The sequence below is a fragment of the Cervus canadensis genome, chromosome 17 (genome assembly GCF_019320065.1).
Source record: "Cervus canadensis isolate Bull #8, Minnesota chromosome 17, ASM1932006v1, whole genome shotgun sequence".
NCBI classification, from domain to species: domain Eukaryota; kingdom Metazoa; phylum Chordata; class Mammalia; order Artiodactyla; family Cervidae; genus Cervus; species Cervus canadensis.
Window position 1 is genome coordinate 24,833,204 of NC_057402.1, and position 19,982 is coordinate 24,853,185.

At 39.3% G+C, this 19,982-nt stretch overlaps 1 protein-coding gene across 16 annotated transcripts in view; it reads right to left on the reverse strand.

Moving 5' to 3' along the window:
- NPAS3 (neuronal PAS domain protein 3) overlaps nucleotides 1–19,982 on the reverse strand; it is a 920,744-nt gene that overhangs the window by 240,137 nt on the left and 660,625 nt on the right. For all 16 annotated transcript variants that reach the window (XM_043489743.1, XM_043489745.1, XM_043489742.1 and 13 more), the window contains one exon: nucleotides 13,447–13,536. In XM_043489743.1, the coding sequence (XP_043345678.1) occupies nucleotides 13,447–13,536 (90 nt within the window). The remainder of the gene's footprint in view (nucleotides 1–13,446; nucleotides 13,537–19,982) is intronic.

Consider the following 19,982-nt stretch of genomic DNA (forward strand, 5'->3'; position numbering starts at 1 on the left):
TATTCATTGAACTATCTGAGGCCTACAATGCATAGGTCACTGTAGCTTGGTTACCATGTCTATGGAACTGGGTCATTGAGGATAGGAACTATGCCTTAGTTATTAATAGCTTCAGTTTATTTTAATTTGGACATGTGGGTCACCCAGTATTGGTTGAATACTGGCATGCATGAATATATATCAAATGTGAAGGAAATAACATAGGTACTATGGGTTTAGATCTTATATTTATTACTGGGCTCTGTTACTGAATTTTGGAGTATTTCTAATAATGTTGAATATCAGAGTTTTTTAATATATCTAGGTAACTTTACTGATGCTTTCAGAAGTTCATTTATAGACACTAGTATTGTGAGAATAACTGTTTTATGGTTCTGAGCAGGATGGTTAATTGCTCCAAATCTCAGCTCCTCTTAATTCATAAACCTTGAATAATTCTACTTGTTAAGTACTACAACTTCCCAGAGGCAGCTAGCAATAATAATAATAGTTAACATCAAGCACTTCAGAGTAAATAGGGATAGGTTTAAATGCTAGTCCTGTCACTTTCTAGCTGTAATGCTTTGGGCAAGCTATTTAACCTCACTGAGCCTCAGTTTTCACATCCATTAAATGGGAATGGTAATTGCACCGAATGATTGGTAGGATTATAAAGTTTAATGGTAGTAAAGTGCCAAGAACCATGCCTGGCACCAAGTAAGGGCTTAATAAATGTTAGTTATAATTCTGGTTCACTGTGAGGCTATATACATGAATAAAAAAGGTCCAGAGGGACAGGAAAATGTCACAAAGAAGGCATCAAGAGCACACAAATCAATCATATATTTATTAATACCACATAATTGTTTAAGACTCTACACAAATTTTCAGTGTATTTGCACTTTTTACACTCTCAGACACCTTACATCTGGGATATGTAATAAATATGAATTGATTATGTTTAAATGTCTAGAGACAATAAAAATCTGAATCTGTTCTAAAAAATGAAACGTGTATGGAAGAGAAAGTCAGTCTGTCCTTTGCATCAGCCCAGAATGAAAGGGTAACAGCGAGGTATCTGGGAGAACTACAGTTATTGACATCACTGACCTATAAACATATCCCCTTCAGCATGATATACAGCACTTCAGTACCCTTGTTTTTATATAATTGCTATTACCAAAGCCTTTCAATTTCAAGTGCTCAAACGAGAGCAATTCATATTTCAGATAATCTGCCAACGAGGAAAACTAATTTCAAAATATTTGATCATAAAAGTTGTCCTCAGCTTCTACAGAGATAATTTAGTCAAATAATATCAGATAATCTGAAAGCAGTCTTAGCAGGAAATTGCTTGGGACTCCATCTAAGCAGCTTCCATTTGCACTTATATAAATGTACTGAAAGTGTAGGAGACTTTGACAGCCTGCCATATGTGATTTCATTCCATAGCCTACCTACTTTACCATCAAAAGTTATATCCTTTGAAGCATTGCCAGAATTACTTTACCCCAGTAGATATGCTAGATGTGCCCTTTAAAAGCCATATCATTTCTTTTCTACTCTGACTAGTTCAGGGTAGCATCTGCTCAACTAAATTCCTTTGAAGGTTAAAAATAAAATAGCCTACTTCTTCGGCTGGGCTCCCCTCCCCCACCCCCTACCCTGGTGCTGAGGATAAAACACCCAGTGCTGAATGAATTTCAGAGAGCACATTTTTTTTTTTTTTTTTAAAGAAGAAGGAGCCTGAGAAATTGCCCCTCTGCTTCACACTTAAGGAAAATTAAGATCCAGGCTTTTCGAAGGTCACTCACCTGATCAGAAGCAGAGACAAGACCAGAACGAGGTTTCCAGGACCTTAGTCCAGAGGGCCTTCTCCTGCTTCTCCAAAGGCAGAAATGTCTAATAGATAAAAGGCAGGCCACGCCAGGAACCAGGGCTTCCCTGGTGGCTCAGAGGTAAAGAGTCCACCTGTAATGTGGGAGACCTGGGTTTGATCCCTAAGTGGGGAAGATTCCTGGAGAAGGGCATAGCAAACCACTCCAGTAGTCTTTCCTGGAGAATCCCCATTGTCAGAGGAGCCTGGTGGGCTACAGTCCATGTGGCTACAAAGAGTCAGATACGATTGAAGCAATTTAGCACGCAAGCCAGAAACCAACAATGGCAAACACCACCAATGGCGTGTCTTAATGTTATAAACAGAAAGCGAATGCTGGGATTTCACCTCCAGGAAAAATTTGCTTTTCAGAAACAGTCCTGCTTGGCATTCCTTCTCCTCAGAGCTGCTGACAGTTGCAGTCAGTTATTACACTGTTGTGACTTGGAAGCTTATGCCCCCAAACAGATCAAAATTAGTAACATCATGATCCAGGGTTGTCTATTTTTCCCTCAGCTTGCTAATCTACGCCTCTTTTATAATTATTTTAAAAGGCACTATCTGATTTCCTGAGCACTGTCCCAGGTGTTCTCAGCGATAATGAATGGATAAACATATCATCTAGTGTCACGGAGCAGTTGTGACATTTTAGAAATATCTTCCGTTCAACTCTTCTAATTTCGATGTATGTTAACACTCAAAGTTGCAGGGTTTTTTACTAAAGAGCTGAATGAGTCCCAGTCAATGTATGATTTACTTGTCTGCTCAGCTGAAAAGGTTTGGAGATGTAGTGAAATGGCACGGTCCTTTCTTGCTCTTTGCAAACTCTGGGAGGTCAATTCTAATCAAAGAACTGGAAAAATTATGTTTTTTTCTTTTTATAATTTCAGGTAATTGGTTCCCATTCTCACCTCTTATTTTCCTCAGATTTGCATCTTCTGTCCTAAGGGATGTGTGAAAGTGAAAGTGTGGTCGCTCAGTCTTGTCTGACTCTTTGCGACCCTATGGACTGTAGCCTACCAGGCTCCTCTGTCCACGGGATTTTCCAAGTAAGAGTACTGGAGTGGGTTGCCATTTCCTTCTCCAGGAGATCTTCCTGACACAGATATGCAGACAAAACATCACAGGCACGCCTAACTTTCACTGCAAGTGCTTTGACATGACCCTGGACAACTAGAATGAACAGTATGCCAGGTTGCAAATGACATTCCCCTCACACTTGGCAACTGAGGCGAGGAGATCCCCATGCTTACTAGGAGCGGTGAGCTCTGCTTGCTCCTAAAAAGTTGTCTGCCAATAGAAGCTCATGTTCCACACAGTCATTTCTGATTGATTTGACAACAGAATACCTCTGAACACTTTTTGTGCCTCTCTCCCCTTCCTTCACTGGCCCCCCCACTTTGATTCATCAAGTAGACAATGATTTTCTTCATAGATACTTAAAAGCAAGAGTGGAACTCACCACTTAAAGGAACACTTGGTAATACAAATAATCTTTATGTGGCCATTTTGTGATTTGGCTAGCCTCAACATTTCTTAAGACAAAGCCAACCTGAACATTTCATAGGAAAGGACCAGATCCTAACTAATGCTACCAAGCTGGCTTTCTGGAAACATTCCTCGCTATGTCTGCTATATATAGCCAAGCACATTTTATGCAATTTTAAGCTCCTAAGAGTATCAAGCTTAACAATTAGGAGCTTCGGTTAATCAGACCTAAGCAGCTAATAAAGTACAATAGGAACAAACATCTGAAAGTCAAGACAGGCTATAGAATTATACTAAAACTTGTGAAACCATCCCTTAAGTATCTGCTTCTTAAAGCCTTAGTTTTTTCCTCATCGTGAGGCAATTTTCTATTGTTTTCTTGGCAAAGCATTATAAAAGGGATTACCTGTGGTTCCAAAGCAAGGTTCCTATTGGGGAGAGAGGCCAAAAGGAAGGCAACTGCTTGATACAAAACTTGCTTCTATAAAACCTAGGAAAAAAGCTAAATGCAATATATGATTCTTTACCTGATATCCAAATGCTGTTACTGACAAACTTCTGAGGTCTACCAAAATGTTACACTTGGCATGTAGGTGATCTCTGTCACCTCTGCCAAGGGCCCATTGTTGTTTATTCGCTAAGTTGTGTCCGACCCTTTGGGACCCATGGACTGTAGCCCACCAGGCTCCTCTGTCCATGGAGATTCTCCAGGCAAGAACACTGGAGTGGGTTGCCATGCCTCCCTTCAGGTGATCTTCCCAACCCAGGGACTGAACTCAGATCTCCCACATTGTAGGTGGATTCTTTACTGACTGAACCATGAGGGAAGCCCAAGAATACTGGAGTGGGTAGCCCATCCCTTCTCCAGGGGATCTTCCCCACCCAGGAATTGAACCAGAGTTTCCTGCATTGCAGGCAGATTTCTTTACCAGGGAAGCCCTGCCAAGGGCCCTGCCTTGCCCTAAAAGCTACCAAGCTCAAACCACTTTTTTCTTTCCCAGGGAAAACTTCTTTGTGCGTACATTCTTTTGCTTTCAAAAAAAGTCTGCATAGATATTGAAAGTAATAGATTTAATCTGCCAGTACATTAAAAATTAACAGCATCAGAGGAAGTTTTTGTCTTGTTATTGAATGTGGTTAAGTTTGCAGTTATAGGAGGCCAAAAGGGGGAGGAGATACCCAAAGGAAAACCTGGTTTGCTCTTTCAGTGAATCATTTCGGAAGTTATTTATATCTGTAGATAAAAGTACAGTAGGCATAAAAACCAAATCGGAAAGAAACCAATTTTATACATTTATCTACATATAGAGGCATGTGAACAGACATCTATTTATATGAATACACATCAAAAGATGCTCTGAATCATTGGAACAACTGCTATCAGTCTCTTTAAAAATGACTCTTTAGGAAAGAGATTACATCTCTGGACTGTCATCCAAAGGGGGCAGAGGGAGTAAGAAGGATAAAAAGCCACATGGCATTTGTTGTCTAAAGTCAGCACCGGTTTTCAGGTTATCAGCCTGGTTCTAGAACTCATGCAAAATCCTAGTTGATTTCCTTATTATACTCCAAGTGAAATGATCACTGAAATTGTTGCCATGTTACTCCTGTTATAAAAACCATGCCTTCTTGTGTAAGAGCTAAAACCCAATATAGATTGAATGTGTGTGTGTGTAGAAATGAAATTTGGATTTCACGTGAATTTAACGATTTTATGACCTTCTTCCCAGGAGGTCAAGTTATTTCTAATTCTTCATATGAGCAGTTTGCCCTCACTCATCACTCTCCTAGGGACCAGGATAACTGAGGAAGGTTTAGGTTTAGAGGCATTATTTTGCATATATTGCCTGTATAAGCACCACATTACAGACAGAAATTATCTTTACTTTCCAACTTTGCATAATAAAGTAAGCCATTAAATTAATACCATATAGAAAATACTGCTTGTCAGGCAAAGAAATGTACACTGCTCTCCAGAAAACTGGGGACATTACATTGCCAATGCCTGCATGAATAATACATGGGTTAATTCAGAAAAACACCATTTCATTATTTAAAAATGAATAAATTACGGACTTAGAATGATGACTAAATTTTCTTCTCCATCTTACTTTTGTTTAGTGCTCTACTTTAAAAATGAATATGAAAAAAAATTTTATCCACACAAATAAAGCAAGCTAGTGTCTCAAAAAGTATTTTTTTTCCCTGACTTTAGATTTCTTGATCCCATAAAATGAAGATGCTACACTTCCTTTTTTTCTCTTGATCATACTAACTCCAGAAATTAAGAAGCAATGTAAAAGGTCTTCAAATTATACATTTGAAAACAGCGAGTCTATCTTTTATTGTCTTGTGATTCTGTGATTCAGCCTAACTAGAAAAGCCCTTTTTGCATAGTGACATTCTGTGTTTTAGCCTCAATGCCTGGTAAAAAACATGTTCAAAGGCATAAGTAAAAAGAAGATAATTCTCATGTATGATGATGCAAATTTCTTTCATTTTCTTTCAGGAATTTTGGTTTACTCTGAAGGCCGGTTAAAACTCAGTCCCATTTGGGAACCGATGAAAGCATGGAAGAGAGAAAGCCATGCACCAGTAATAAGAAATTAATTTGGAGTTAAAATAAGTAAAACATTCCCATGCAGTGCATTTAGGCTGAGCATAAAGTGACAGCCAGCAGATTATTCCACCGATTTCTAATGCTGGAAATTCGGATGGCATTTACTAGCATAACCTTTCAACTCTGCGCACATCAATAGAGGCCGACAGTGGCTTGAAATATGATTCCTTGCAGATAGCATATCCTCATTCATCTGACTGCTGCTCTGTGCTCCATTGCACAAACAGCGTCTCACCCACTTCTGAGAGGACACTAATAAAAAAGGCATCAATTTTCAGCTCTAGTACTACTGTGATCTCTTTATATGTTCGACATCCAACATTAAATTAAAATGCTGTTATAAATCCTACTTTCTGAATCTGGAATGAGTGTTGGGTTTTTGTCGCATGAGACTGCAGCAAATCTTGTCAAAAGCAAGGAAGCACGTCTTGTTCACTCAGAATTAATGTTGTGGATGAAAGAAGGAGGTAAAAGGGGTGGAATCGGGTGAACTGAGGGTGTCAGAGCCGGTGGGGACTGGAGCTTCAGGGTGTCAACCCTGGACAGGGTTTTTGCTGCTTTCAAGAAGTGGCTAATCGAGAACTGTGATGATTAGGGACAAGCCGCCGGGGCAGGAAGCTAACCGATAATAAACAGAAAGGCACACACATCCACATCCATATATACCAATAGAAATATTTTAAAGATAAAGAAATCATCAATTATCCCTCTCCGGCAGAAAAATATTTTCCAAACACCACTGGTCCTGAGGAAGCCTCGTGGGTTCTATCAGATTTCTTCCACAGGCGCTGCCACGCCAGTTCAAAGCCCAAGAGCCCACGGTGACATACTCTTGGGGCCCTACGTCAATATTACATCATTTTAAAGTTACAAGAGAAACACTTAGAATTACTGGATGGTGAGGGAACAACACTATCAGAAACTAAATGGTAAGGAGTCAAACAGTTTCAGAAGCTTTCTGTGTAAAGATTGTAGGGGAGGGAAAAAAAAAAATTCCTTGCAAGTACAAGGCTGAAAGAAACTGGCTGGCTTTTTCCATTTTGCTAAGAAGTGCCATGAACTATAGAAGAACAGGAGGGAATTTTTCTACTCTTTCTGATAATCTGATCCCTGCTAATACAGGTTATCACCTAGAACTCTGTGAACTAAATGGTAATAAGGGTTTCCACAAAGATCCGGTGCGCAGAGCTGCTGTGGTCTTCCGCCCGGCTCATTCATAATTATGGATGAAATAAAGAGGCGTGTTTGCCTATTTGGGAGGGTGCAGGGGGGCGGGAGAGGAAAATGGGGAAGAGCGAGCAGTTCAATATCTGGATCGAACAGAGGAACTTTTTCCCCCCAAGGATCCTGCTGGGAGGAACCTTGACATGCACAAAGTCAGAACGTAGACAAAGTTGCCCTGGTGAGAACGATAAGGTCGCCCATGGGATTGCTGAGATTATCTCTGTCAAGCACTCGGACAGCATGCAGTCAAATGATGCATCATGCAGTCATTTTCGGGGGGTGGAAATCAATTTCTTCACCAGGTCGCTATTTGCTTTTCAAAGTGCCCTTGTAGGCCTTCACTACCAAGCATTTATCAATTTAAATGTTGTAAATTGATAATGTGCCACTGCGCCTTGTCCTGTTTCTGAATTATTTTGATACTTATATTTTCTCAATAGTCTCTAAACCCTCTGAGCTTCCACATTCAAAAGGGCATTTTTCTTTGTTGCCCAAGAAGTGATGAACTTTCTATGATTAGTACAGGAGAAAAATGCAGACTTGCTGAGGTTAAAAACCAACAAAAATGACAAAACACAAGCTGTAGAAAATTATGTATCTTTCCTTCTTTTTTTAAAAAAATTAAGATATGCCTACTTAACTTTATTATTATTATTATTATTATATTTTTACTTGACTGACTTTAAAAGGGGGCACCAAGCAATATTTGGAGAGTTGTATTTGTTGATTGAAGGAACACTGGTTATCCTAGTGTTGCATCAGTTTCACACACAGATTGAAAAAGTGCTAACACTTGGCTTTGTTATTATAAGGCCTCTGCTGTGTTGAAAGAACACCTGTTTTGCCTTTATAGTCTACCTATCTAGGACGTGATGATGCCTAACAAGAGTAATAATGTGTAAGCTAACGTCTTCTTTTTTTCCACCCTGCTAAAGAAATATGTGTGTGTGTGTGTATAAATATATATATATATATATATATATAAAATCTTTTATAAGCATGGAAGTGAGACTATTAACCACATACTAACCTTAAGTTGATTTGCATTGAAACACAGAATGGGAGAGTTGAGGCTTGCACTTCGGAAAAGCAAAAGAAAGACATGGTGGTTGCAAAGCATCTTTAACCTCCAGTGATTTATTGGCCCTCAGCCAAGTTATCAGGGGAATCTAATTCTTCTTTATTATTCAAATAAACCACATTTGGCACCATGGTTCCCTTTCAGAATAGCTTCACAAATAGACTGAGCTCTGTCATTTATTTGACCTTGTACTTGTGTGCTAGAGCTGTAATTTTATTTGCCATTCTATATAACAAACGCAGAGAAACCTAAAATATGGAGATGAACAACAGGATGGGGAAAGGAGTTTATGGTAAATATATCTGCACGGCTTAACAAAAAAGACAAAATTTTAAATGACCATCTATATCTTTTTACTTTCACCTCCATTAGCTCTTATTAGCTGCAGCCACCCTACCTCTTTCAGCAAGCTGCCTTGAACCAAGCCAATGCATAACCTTGTTTGCAGCTTCCTTCTAGCTGGCTTGCAATGATGGCATGGAAGTATCTTCTGCCAGGATGGGAATGTGGTGAGAAGAAAGAAAATGACTCATCTGCAAGCTGGGCACTGGAGGCCATGGGCAGGTGATAAGAGTATATTTTAAGAGAGGGCTTAGCTGGCTATAGTATATTTCCTTATGATATCACAGTGGAAAAATCTGTTAATTTCCCATCTGCTCTAGGACCCATTATGCTTTAAATAGAATTCTGTTAACTTGAAAACATTTTTCTGGCATAGGTGCATCAGAATCATCATCTTTTAACCCATTTTCAAGATAAAATGTTTTCAGAAGGGTCCACTTTTATCCTCTGGTTAACTGAGACCCAAGTCCTCTGCCTCTGGCAAATAAAATTTTGACTTTCTCATCAGCATTTAAAAGAAAATGCAGTATTTGAATATGGATTAAGAAAAGCTGGTTTAAAAGCACATAAAACATCAAGCTAGTCAATGCCATTGTAAGTACTAGATGTCAGAACATCATTCTCAAAATGATCTGAGGGGAGCAGTATCTTCTGCTTCCTTATGTGATTTGTAATATGTGTGCTCCCCTTAGTTTTATGGGTCATTATAGTCTTGTTCTGAATGTGGATTCCAGTGGAAGAAAACTGATAAGTCATAATCCACATATTAGCTCCCACAGAAATTGTATTTGAGGTTTATTTTAATATTTCAGTCACCAAAATCTTTCTTTTCCTTAAGAAGTAATACTTTCTTATTTTTGATTGTTGGCTATAATTGGTTATATTTTCCTTCTTGCTTTGGTTGCCAGGAAGCTCATAGGTAAATTTGATACTTTATCAGATCATTTATATCCCTTCTTATAAACCTTTATTCGCTTCTCTTACTATGCAGTAACAGATTACTTATGTTTATCTTTCTTTTCCCTAGACCCTAGTTCTATTTTGCCATTACTTTTTATTCTATATGTTTATGTAAGCTATTTCTTTTTTGGAAAGAGGAGGGTTTAAATCAACAAATAAATATTTCTATAAACTTTAATTTCCACTCCTCTATTGAAGTAGAAATGCTTTTTATTTATCATATAAAGTCTCTTTTGGATTCTTTGGTGATTAAGCCCCTTACATGTTGGAAGAGTTTCCATAAAAGCTGGCTACCCATCATTGCTGCATTTTCAGTATTAGGGAAATGACTCTGCTTGCTTTCTTTGCTTTCACTTTTGCCTATTCCATTTTACGTAAGGAGAATTGTATTTAGCAGCTCCAGACACCATCACCAGGCAGAAGTCATTTAATCTCCATGCAGGCTGAACTCAGCAACGATATCTGGGCATCTTCCTTTAAGGTAAGGCTGCGTAGTGAGTACCTGGGAATCTTTACACCTAGGGATGCAAGTCAACAATGCATTTTCTACAACCTAAAACCATATCTTGGTTAAATTAAATGATTATCTCTGGCAAAGTCAAAGGTCTGCTGAAGATGTTTGGACATCATCATAGCATAGATCACTTCATTCCCATCATCAAGATGGTATGAAAACACCTTAAAGGCAATAAGTGGCAAGCACACATCCTGAACACTTGGAGTTACCCTCAATGGAGCAGAGGAGAAAAACCTGCTCTGGCTGTCTCTATATTCATGCTACACAACTGAGCTTGCTAGAAGTTTCTCTACTTAGTTCTCTCATGAGCTAAAAAAGAATCCTAATTCTTTCTTGAGAACATAAGCCGTTTCAAAGCCACTATATTTATTTACATGTTCAAAGAAAATAAAACTGAGGAAGATACATCTTGAGAGTTATAAATGCAGACACAGCTATGCTCTAACAAATTGACATGTTCACAATATTCCTCAGCAGTTTCACTGGATACATATCTGATGATACACACTGTCTTGATTTAATAACACTGCTTAAAAAGGAAAGGAGGGAACATAACTATATAGATTCCTTATCACTGTCAAGAATTTGATGGAAAAATCACTGAGTCAAAGTTGTAGGATACGAACAGAGTGGTTTGCATTTAATTAAGGGGGTGTGTGTGTGTCTAAAAGATTAAGGATGTACTTAATTGAATAACTTTTAATACACTTTACATTGGATGTCACCAGTGAGCACTCCGTACTTCACAACTGAAAGAGGGCACTGAAAAAACTTGGGAAGGGTTACGTCTCAGGGAACCCAGTTACTCTTTTAGGGCTGAGAACATTAATTGGATTGGAAAACCTTTCCCAAAGTTTTAGCATAGTGTTTCCCCCTTATTCTTTGGGTGTTGAAAACACACACTACGCTCTTATCAGATTATTTCCATGTTAACCCAGAACTAACTTCTCGAGTTCTAAATTTGTTTTGAACTCCAAATATGTACATTGGTATATGCAAAAATCACTTAGGAGTGATCTACCCTTCATCACGTCAGTTGCATAATGCCCTCAAATGAAGACTTCTGTCCACACCACGTTTGTCGAGCTGCACACTGGACTCTTTGTGGGGACACAAACCACAACCTCCACACGGGGCCGCAGCCCACGGTGGCCAGCACCTGCCCCTGGGTGAGCCGAGACACTGACTATTGATGCATACTTACTTTATAACCCATCCCACGCAGAGGCGGGGAAAAACTGTACAGAAGTTGCCAGCTACCATACCATGCCTGCATAGCTGATTTATTCCTATGGAAACCTCAATGATTTGCCTCAGATTATAGGAAAAGATTGACTTAATGTGATAGTAGAGAAGCAATGGAATCTCTTGCTTTTAAGGAGAAACCAGCACAGGGTTAAAGCCAAATTTTTCTTGAACAGATGATATTTCAGATGGCCACACTATTCCAGATGCATCAATTTCCTTGAAAATCCAATCCATATATGTGCATATGCTGTGCTGGCAGGAGGACTGACTGAAATGGCCAAAACCCAAGAGCTAATATTCTTTTGGCCAGAATAATGCAATTATTATTTTCCTAGCTATCAGTCTAAGCATACAGAGCCATCTGTTATGCAAAGCAAACATACACATCTCAATTACAGAAAATGCAGTTGCCTTGACAGAATTTGGATTACACCACTAACCAGGGCTGTAAAACGTGTTCTGAGCTAGTATATAATGGATGCTTTTCAGGAGTTCCCTAATTAGCATTTACCTGCTTAAACTAATTATTCATCCTTCTTCTTCACTGGCTTATTAAACTTTGTTGGATAGCCTGCACAAAATATATGAATACGGGCACTGCAGAACAACAGAGGCTCTCCCAGGTCTATACAGTGCTAACATGGCGGCACACCAATTCCAACATTGGTGATCCCCAATACTAGGTCTCAAACAGATTAAGACAAGGCTTCAAGTCTATTAAAAGCCATTAGAAAACCAGAGATTTCCATGAGACACAAGAATACTAATAATGAGTTGACAGTAGCCCAGTTTCTATCATTTGGTTTGCTCAAGTCCACATAAAACAGAATTGCTAGATACACTACAGCCAATAGCTTGCACATCCTTCAAGCAAGAGTTAATGCCCACTGCCCCACCCCGGGCTTGGATTCTCAAAAGTAAATAATTAAATTTGGCAGTATTTCTCCTCCTCCCACAACCCTCCTCAAATGCCAACTATCTCTCTTTATTATTTCCCGATGTCTTTCTTGATTTAGCTATTACCCGGCAAGCCCACTAACAGCTGAAATGGTCCAGCCATGCTGCCTCCTTACAGCAGTGCCAACTTTCAGAAGCAATGAGTCTGGGGTGAGTCTTGCCTAAGAGGAGAGAGGCAGATCTCATCTCCATCTTTAGCTCAAAGGAGCAACTGAATGAGAAGTAGATTATCCAACTTGGCAGATCATCACATACATACAAAATCCCTCCCACGGAACTGCGTTTTACTCGTGCCAAACCACCAGATGAAAAGGGTCAGGCTCAGCCAATCACCTGTATGGGCACGGATACCCAGATGTTCAGCATTTTAATGGAGAAAACATCTGGATAATTAGTGGAACTGCAAACTTTTCTTCAGGGTATTTTGGCATTCTGTAGTGGCAGCCTGTGTCTGGGAATTGAACAAAAGTCAAATTTTTGTGTTTGGAGGGACTATCAGGAATGAATGTCTAGGGCTTTCGTCCCCTTCCCCCATGTGCCTCCATCTTTTTTCTTTTTTTTCCCCCTTTTCACCTCTGACAGACATGTGTGGGTAATTAAATGGCAAATAACAAAAGATTATCTTATTTTATGAAATCGTCTTTCTGCATTAGGAAGCATTTGCAAAGGCAGCAAAATACATACTTGCAGGAACCGTTCCTCCCCACAACACATTTTAATGGCCTCTTTCAGCATTTCTTGACTCCAAATGACTCTCTGTCATTGTGTCAGCTCCCAGGACAGTGCAGGGTCCTCCATAAACATCCAGTAATAGGACACAAGGGAAGCACTATTAGTGTGTCCCTCTCCTACCGAGCACAGAGGTTTCAAAGTTCAAAACAACCAAGGGAAGAAACTTCATTTGTTCTCAATAAATTAATAATGATCCTTAGGGGGTAGGGACGGTGGACTCAAGTTTTGAGCATAAGTTGATGCCTAACGTTCTGAACTGACATACAGCTTTCTCAGTGACTGTGAGCAGAGTCAGGGAGAGCCATTAAAAAATAAACTGGATAATTCACTCCAAACAGAATATCTGTTGAAGAAGAAGGACAGGCATAAGGCTGAAGGAGACTTCACAATTGCTGTCAAGAATCTAAAATGGTTTTACTTACTTGTGAGAGGCCTAGGTAGATGGAGACTGTTTCAGAAATGTACAAAAATTTTCCTTCTTGATTTAGTGCAAATACAAAGCCATCCAGGGACTGCAGAAAAAAAAATAGGTTAGTTAAGTATATGTGATGGAGATTTTGTTAATAAGGCATCTAATACAAAGCAACACATACCACTTTTAAGATCACTTTTCCTTCATGTTTAACAGAAATCTAAGATCTCTAACTATCGCATTATACATGAACAAATAAAATATTTGAATTAAGACCACAAGCTAACTTTCCCTTATTTCAGGCACTTCCTTATGTCTCTGTCATTTAATCAAGATGCATTGCATTTATATAGAAAATCAGGCCATGTTGACTTTCTGAGATGTTGCCTTTATGTTTTTGGATTCAGTAGTTACTGAGATTAAATCAGCACAGTTATTAAATAGCTGAACAGGAATGAAAACTGTAATGGAACAAGAGAAAAAAAGAGTTCTATATAAGGAACAAGTAAAATCACCACTTATGCTCCTATGGACATCAATAATTTGCTAATTAATAAAGGATTATTCTCGCCTCAATCCCAGTGCCTATTGTATTAGAACAAATAGGAAAAGTCAATATATTATGGATAAATGTTTACAGGCTGAAGCTTCATAAATTGTAATCCTTTTTTTGCAAAACTCTATATTAAAGCTTTATTGTGATAGATCTAGTTTCTATTACAACTCCTGAAATGGAAAGAAAAGAATAAAGGGGGGAGAAAAGAAGAATACTGCATATTATATGCAGCTCCTGAAATGTTAGTCTACTTTTCAAATAGAGGGCTGCATTTTCAGTTTGATGAATGGTGTAAATCATCATGGACTCCCAACTGAAAGATATCACTCAAATTGAGAATAAATTTGTTTCAAATTCTTGCAATCCAGGTGCATTTTATATGTTCCATCATCCTAACATCTTGTGTTTTGTTTTATTTATTTTTAATCAAGTGGGTTGCACAAGTACTGCTTGCCTAGGAAAAGAAGTTTTAAAGATTAGTGATATTTACAAAGGCTGGGAGTTTGGAAATATAGGGAATCCTCACTGGGAACAAGGTATGTGGCAACATTAAACTAATGACATAATTTTTAAATACAAAATGGTGGAAGAAGCATGTATAATTCAGGTAGAAAAATACACAGCCTTAAATCTCAGTGATAATTTCAGTCTCTTAAAATACTGAACTTTTTTGGAATTTTATATGTATATATTGAATATATTTATGTAAATATGTGTATGTATCATTATGGGAATATGTGTGTGTGTATGAAATTTGATTCCATGCTTCCTGATTCCTTTTCACAGCCCCACTGATCAGAAACTAGGAGAAGTACCCAACCTCCTCCTCTGAAAACAACTGGGTGAAAAGAAGTGGGTTCTGAAAACAATTCAAAAATTCAATTCAAAAGTCACATTATATTGCACCACATAAAAGTAAATTACATAATAGACAAGATTCTGGTCAAGATAGTACAATAATAATAGCTCACATTTATTATATACCAAGTAGGTTGCATTGTCTCTTTTAATTTTTACAAGTAGCATTTGAAGTAATTATGTTATTATCCACATTTTACATACAAGGAAATCGAGGTTTAGTGAAGTTAGCCAACGTGCCTGACCTTAGTAAATGATGAAGTTAGGATTCAAACTCAGACTGTCAGATTCAATCACTACACTGCCTTGCCTTCCACTAAAAATAAAGATTTTCTACTTGATACAAGGACATTAATAAAAAGATAAATTGGACAGCATTTCTGAAATTAACATATTTGTATTGAGGCAGCCTATAACTTCTTAAAAATCATTCCTTGTTTTTGAATGATTTTTTCCAATGATAGAATCCTACCATTTGGAGGAGATGAATGGGGAGTGGAATGACAAAAAGAATTCATAAGTCACTTCCCCAAGAGGTCACCTTTGTTCTGTAATATCTCCCTGGAAGCATCTAGGGGACAGAAAACAAAACACCGCCTAAGAGAACTGGACTCCTGATCTTTGACAAAACTGCCAAGCCTTCTTGAGCCTTGTGAGAGCCAAACTTTCAAGCTTCCAGTGTGGTACAGTGGAAGCTTACTTTGAACCAAAAGTGAAAAAATGGAGAAGTTTCCTTTGTAGAAGTTTGGGGAGCATCTCACTTCAACATGTCTTCACCTCAAGCAAGGTGTCTCCTAAGGATGATTCATGAGGATTAGGACTGCCTCTTTTGAACTTCTCCAGGTAGAGGAGGGCCTAATTAGGTTTTTTCTATTCAACCTAAGATCCATGGTCTAGAATATAATCACAGGGAGTTGTGTAAGCCATCTTCCCAAAACCTAAAATGCCACTGTCAGATCAGTGGGACACAGAGAGAGATAGATGATACCTTCTATGGGAACCAGTGACAATCAAAAGACTGAGACCAGAAGAAAGGATTAATGGAGGTGGCCCAGAGATGACCCCCTGTAGTCTAAACTCTCACTTTTCAGGTGAGGAAAACGTGGCACAGAGAGGTTAAGTGGCTGGGTAAGACCACAGCCAGCTAGTGGTAGAGCCGGGATTAAATTACACTACTTCCCATAGTATTAATAAAGCATGGATGACATTGTATCATCCTGGTGTGTGTGTCTGTGTGTGTGTACACACGTGCTGAGTTGTGTCCAACTGTCTGCACCCTCTGCACTGTATTTTGCTAAGCTCCTCTGTCCATGGGATTCTCCTGGCAAGAATGCTGGAGTGGGTTGCCATTTCCTTCTCCAGGGGAACTTTCTGACCCAGGGATCAAACCTGTGTCTCCTGCATTATCAGGTGGATTCTTTACCCGCTAGCACCATCTGGGAAGCCCCATCACCCTAGTAGAATTATTCAACTCCCAAAGAGACTGAATTTCTCAAGAGCAGGACGACATCTTATTTATCTTTAGCCAGCATCTAACAACTACTCAAATAAGACTTAGGAAATCCAGTTCTACCTCCAAGCCCAAAGCTCTTTCCCTCACATCACACACATTAGAATGACTAAGAGGAAGGGCAGTTCTTTCCCCCAAGAGTTCTGTTTATGGAACTATTAGATTATTTGCAGAATTCTGATGCCACAGATGTCTCACGTAGTCTGGGATATCTCCTGACATTCGGAAGATCTGAGTTAGACTGGATCCTTTCATAGTCTTCCAAAATACTCAGTGCTATTCATTTGTCACTGACACACATCCTTTGCTTTCTCACTGAAAGGGATTATGTTTTTTAAAGTAGGTTCCTATCTCAATATACTTGCTAAAATACTAAAGGAGGTTTGGGCACTGTGGCAGGGAAAGGAATATCTGGAGGCTAAACATCTGATGCTATTAAGCAGCGGCGATCTAAGAACTGGCCAGTTTCGTTTGGCAAAAACAGAGGCTTCGACACATGTTCCAATTTCCTGGTGAGATTAAAATGAGGCTATGTCTACATGACACAAAGCATCCAGTCAATTCAATTAAAAATAACAGCCAATTTGGTGGGCGGTGGGGCGGGTGGGGGGGGGGACAACTAGTTAGTTGTTTGCCATTACAGAGGTAAACAAAACAGGTTAGTTAACCATATTTTTCACTTTCATGCCTATCATCTGAGTCAACTGTATCTATAGTATGAGATAAAATCAATAATTCAGGTATAATTATATTTTAAATAAAGAATGGGATATGAAACCCGGTGTCCAGCAGGTTGGCAAGGTCCCTCTTCACATGGCCATTACCTTCTGCTTCAGGGTCATCCCTGTCTATAGTTAGCTGTATTTTGCTGCTTAGAAAAGTTTTAAGAGTAGCATCAATATTGGTTTAATGTGGATGTCTTAATTTTAAAGGGTGGGAGGAAGGAGGAAACATTCAGTTAGTCTTGGGAACCAGATATGATTAATCTGAAAGTTCAGTGGAAATTTCAAAAATTTTGAATCAAGAAAGCTACTATATAGAGCTGTTTCAATCACTGCAGGCTACCTTTTAATTTTTTTTTTAACTGCCCACTGTTTTCAACAGGCGCCAATTAAGATTCTGGGGTCAAAGGGTTAATTACATCTTCTTACTCAGTATGTAGAATTTTCTGATTATTAACTAAGGTTGGATTAAGATGAAAAAGAACCAACACAAATGTTAATGCTAGTTCCTCCTTGAGAAGATTTATTACAAAGCCACGCTGAAATCTATCTGCTTTCCTCAAAGCAGAAGGAGAAAAAAATCTTAGAAGAAACAGTAAAACAGACGTTTTCAAGGCATGCAAGTATCTGATTCATCAAGACAGTTTTCTTACTACTAAAACCAGTTCTTAGCCATCTCGACAGGGCCGATGAGAGATTTCCTTTGTCACATCCCAGTAAGTCTATGAGGTACGCATGCTGCAGCGAGGCTTGGATACACAAGTCAGGAGCCACAGCGTCTCTGAATAATAATGCCTGTAATTATAATTTATATCCCCTGACATCAGAGTAACATATAAAGTGTAAGGCGCAGTTTCTTAACCCCAAAAGCCGAGTGCCTCTAACAGTATTTGTCAAATGATGAGGCTATTTCCTTGCAGGGTATAAAACTAACTATAGCTTCATGATTGAAGGTATACTAATGTTTAATGCATTGTGCTAAATGGATTTATATTTGTCAAAGTTGTTTTGTGTCTGCTTTCTTTTTTTTATCCCCTGCATATTTCCCTGCAACCAAATTTCAGAGTGAAATCTTACTACAGTGCCCTTACAGAGGCAATTCTCACGTACAAGACTACTCTGAAATGAGTAGTTCTTTCTACAACATTCCAACGTAGAAAGGGGAAAAAAAAATCACCCCGAACTCTTTCCCTATGACCTATCTCCAGTTAGAGTGAAGAATTACCAGTAGGCTAGGTTATTTTAATGACAGATTATTTTAAACTGAGCCTTCACCATCTGTTCCACCCCCTAATTATGAATGCAAAAAGAACATATTTCACAATTACATCAGTAAAAAAGTAAGATATACGTGATTTAAATGCAAGCATGTGCTTCATGTCCGATGCGCTGTGCATCTGTGATGCTCTTCTACTTCAGGCTTGGGTTAACCCACCCGTGATAAAGTACAGTCTCGGACACACTCCGCGTTCCCTCCAAACCCAGCGTTTTTCACTGTTCTGACATAATTCTATTAGGACAAGAGCAGAACATGAATGTGAGCACAAAGCTTGCCAGCCAGTAGAGCCTGGCTGTAGCGTTTTACAACTCCTACGATGACTTTGCTGTTAACAAGGAGAGGCTGTGTGAGAAAATTAGTTCTGCAACCTGAGCAATGGGTGAGCGTCAGGAATGGGCGAGTCTGCTCTTAAACCACATCTCCATCATCGTGAAAGAGTGAAGAAGCACAAAAGCAGCACGGTCTGGAGACTGAGGATGGGGCTCCGCTACTTATCTTTCCACTCTGTTTTGGCAGCAGATAAAAGAGTTAGAAGTGTTTCTTACATTTTTTGGCCTTTGGACACAATAACACTTTGATCGAGCTCATTAAAGTGCCACACTGCCCTCTGACTGCACTCAGGAGCTGATCCTGGACTGCTCATGCCCACGCATGCAGACTCCCAGCAACCTCGAGGAGAGCCTGGGACCATGTCCAGAAGCGCCCACATGTATCTGTTTATGGGGAAGACAAAGTTCCCCAAATTTTGCCTTTGCAATCTGAGTTTTAACCATCAAGTGCTGTGGAAACAAAAGCCTTATTTTTAGAAAGACTCAAGTATATTTTCTCAAAGTGCAGAAAAGCACACATCAAAGGTGTGGGTTTTTATTTTAACTCTCAGAAATCTCTCTGCGCTTTCTGGTTCCTGCATCTTTCCTTCTGTGCCCCCACCGGCAATGAGTCAATAATGTGAAGGATGATAGAAGAGCTTTATATGATGATCACGTACCCAAAGCCACATGTTCCCCAATCACAACAGCGAATTGGATTAATTTAGTGAAATTTGACTATTTTCCCTCTAAAACAGAACTCCAGAACAACAAACCTTGACACCGCAAGACACCTTTCCTAAGAGTTTCCTTAAACACACAAATCCACACATCTTAGGTGAGAAAACACTGCCGAGAGACACAGGCGGCCTCTCTTCAGTTCTTAGAGGAGAAGTACCAGAATAAAAGGGGAGATGTTGAGCTAGTGAAATGTTACGACATGAAAAGAACAAAGACATCGTCGGCTTTCTGAGCAAGGAGATCAGGTTTTGCTTCTGCTCATTAAAATTCCATTTCATGGAAGCTGTGTATCAAAGTGCTGACCTTTTTTTCTCTGGGCTGCTAGTTCAAGCCTTACATCCAGCCTTGAGGGAGGTGGATGTCTTGATTTGAACATCCAGCCAAATGGACAGCAGGCTCTGCTATAAAGACAGGGTGTGGCATTTGGTGGAGTCACACATGCCGGTATCTCTGAGCCACGGGGGACAACGTGCAGACCTCACATTATCTGTGGCTAGTCCCAGGGGACCGGGACTCTACCTGAGGCAGAAGTGACCATGTGCTGCTCACAAGCTCCTTCTGCCTCAAGGAGA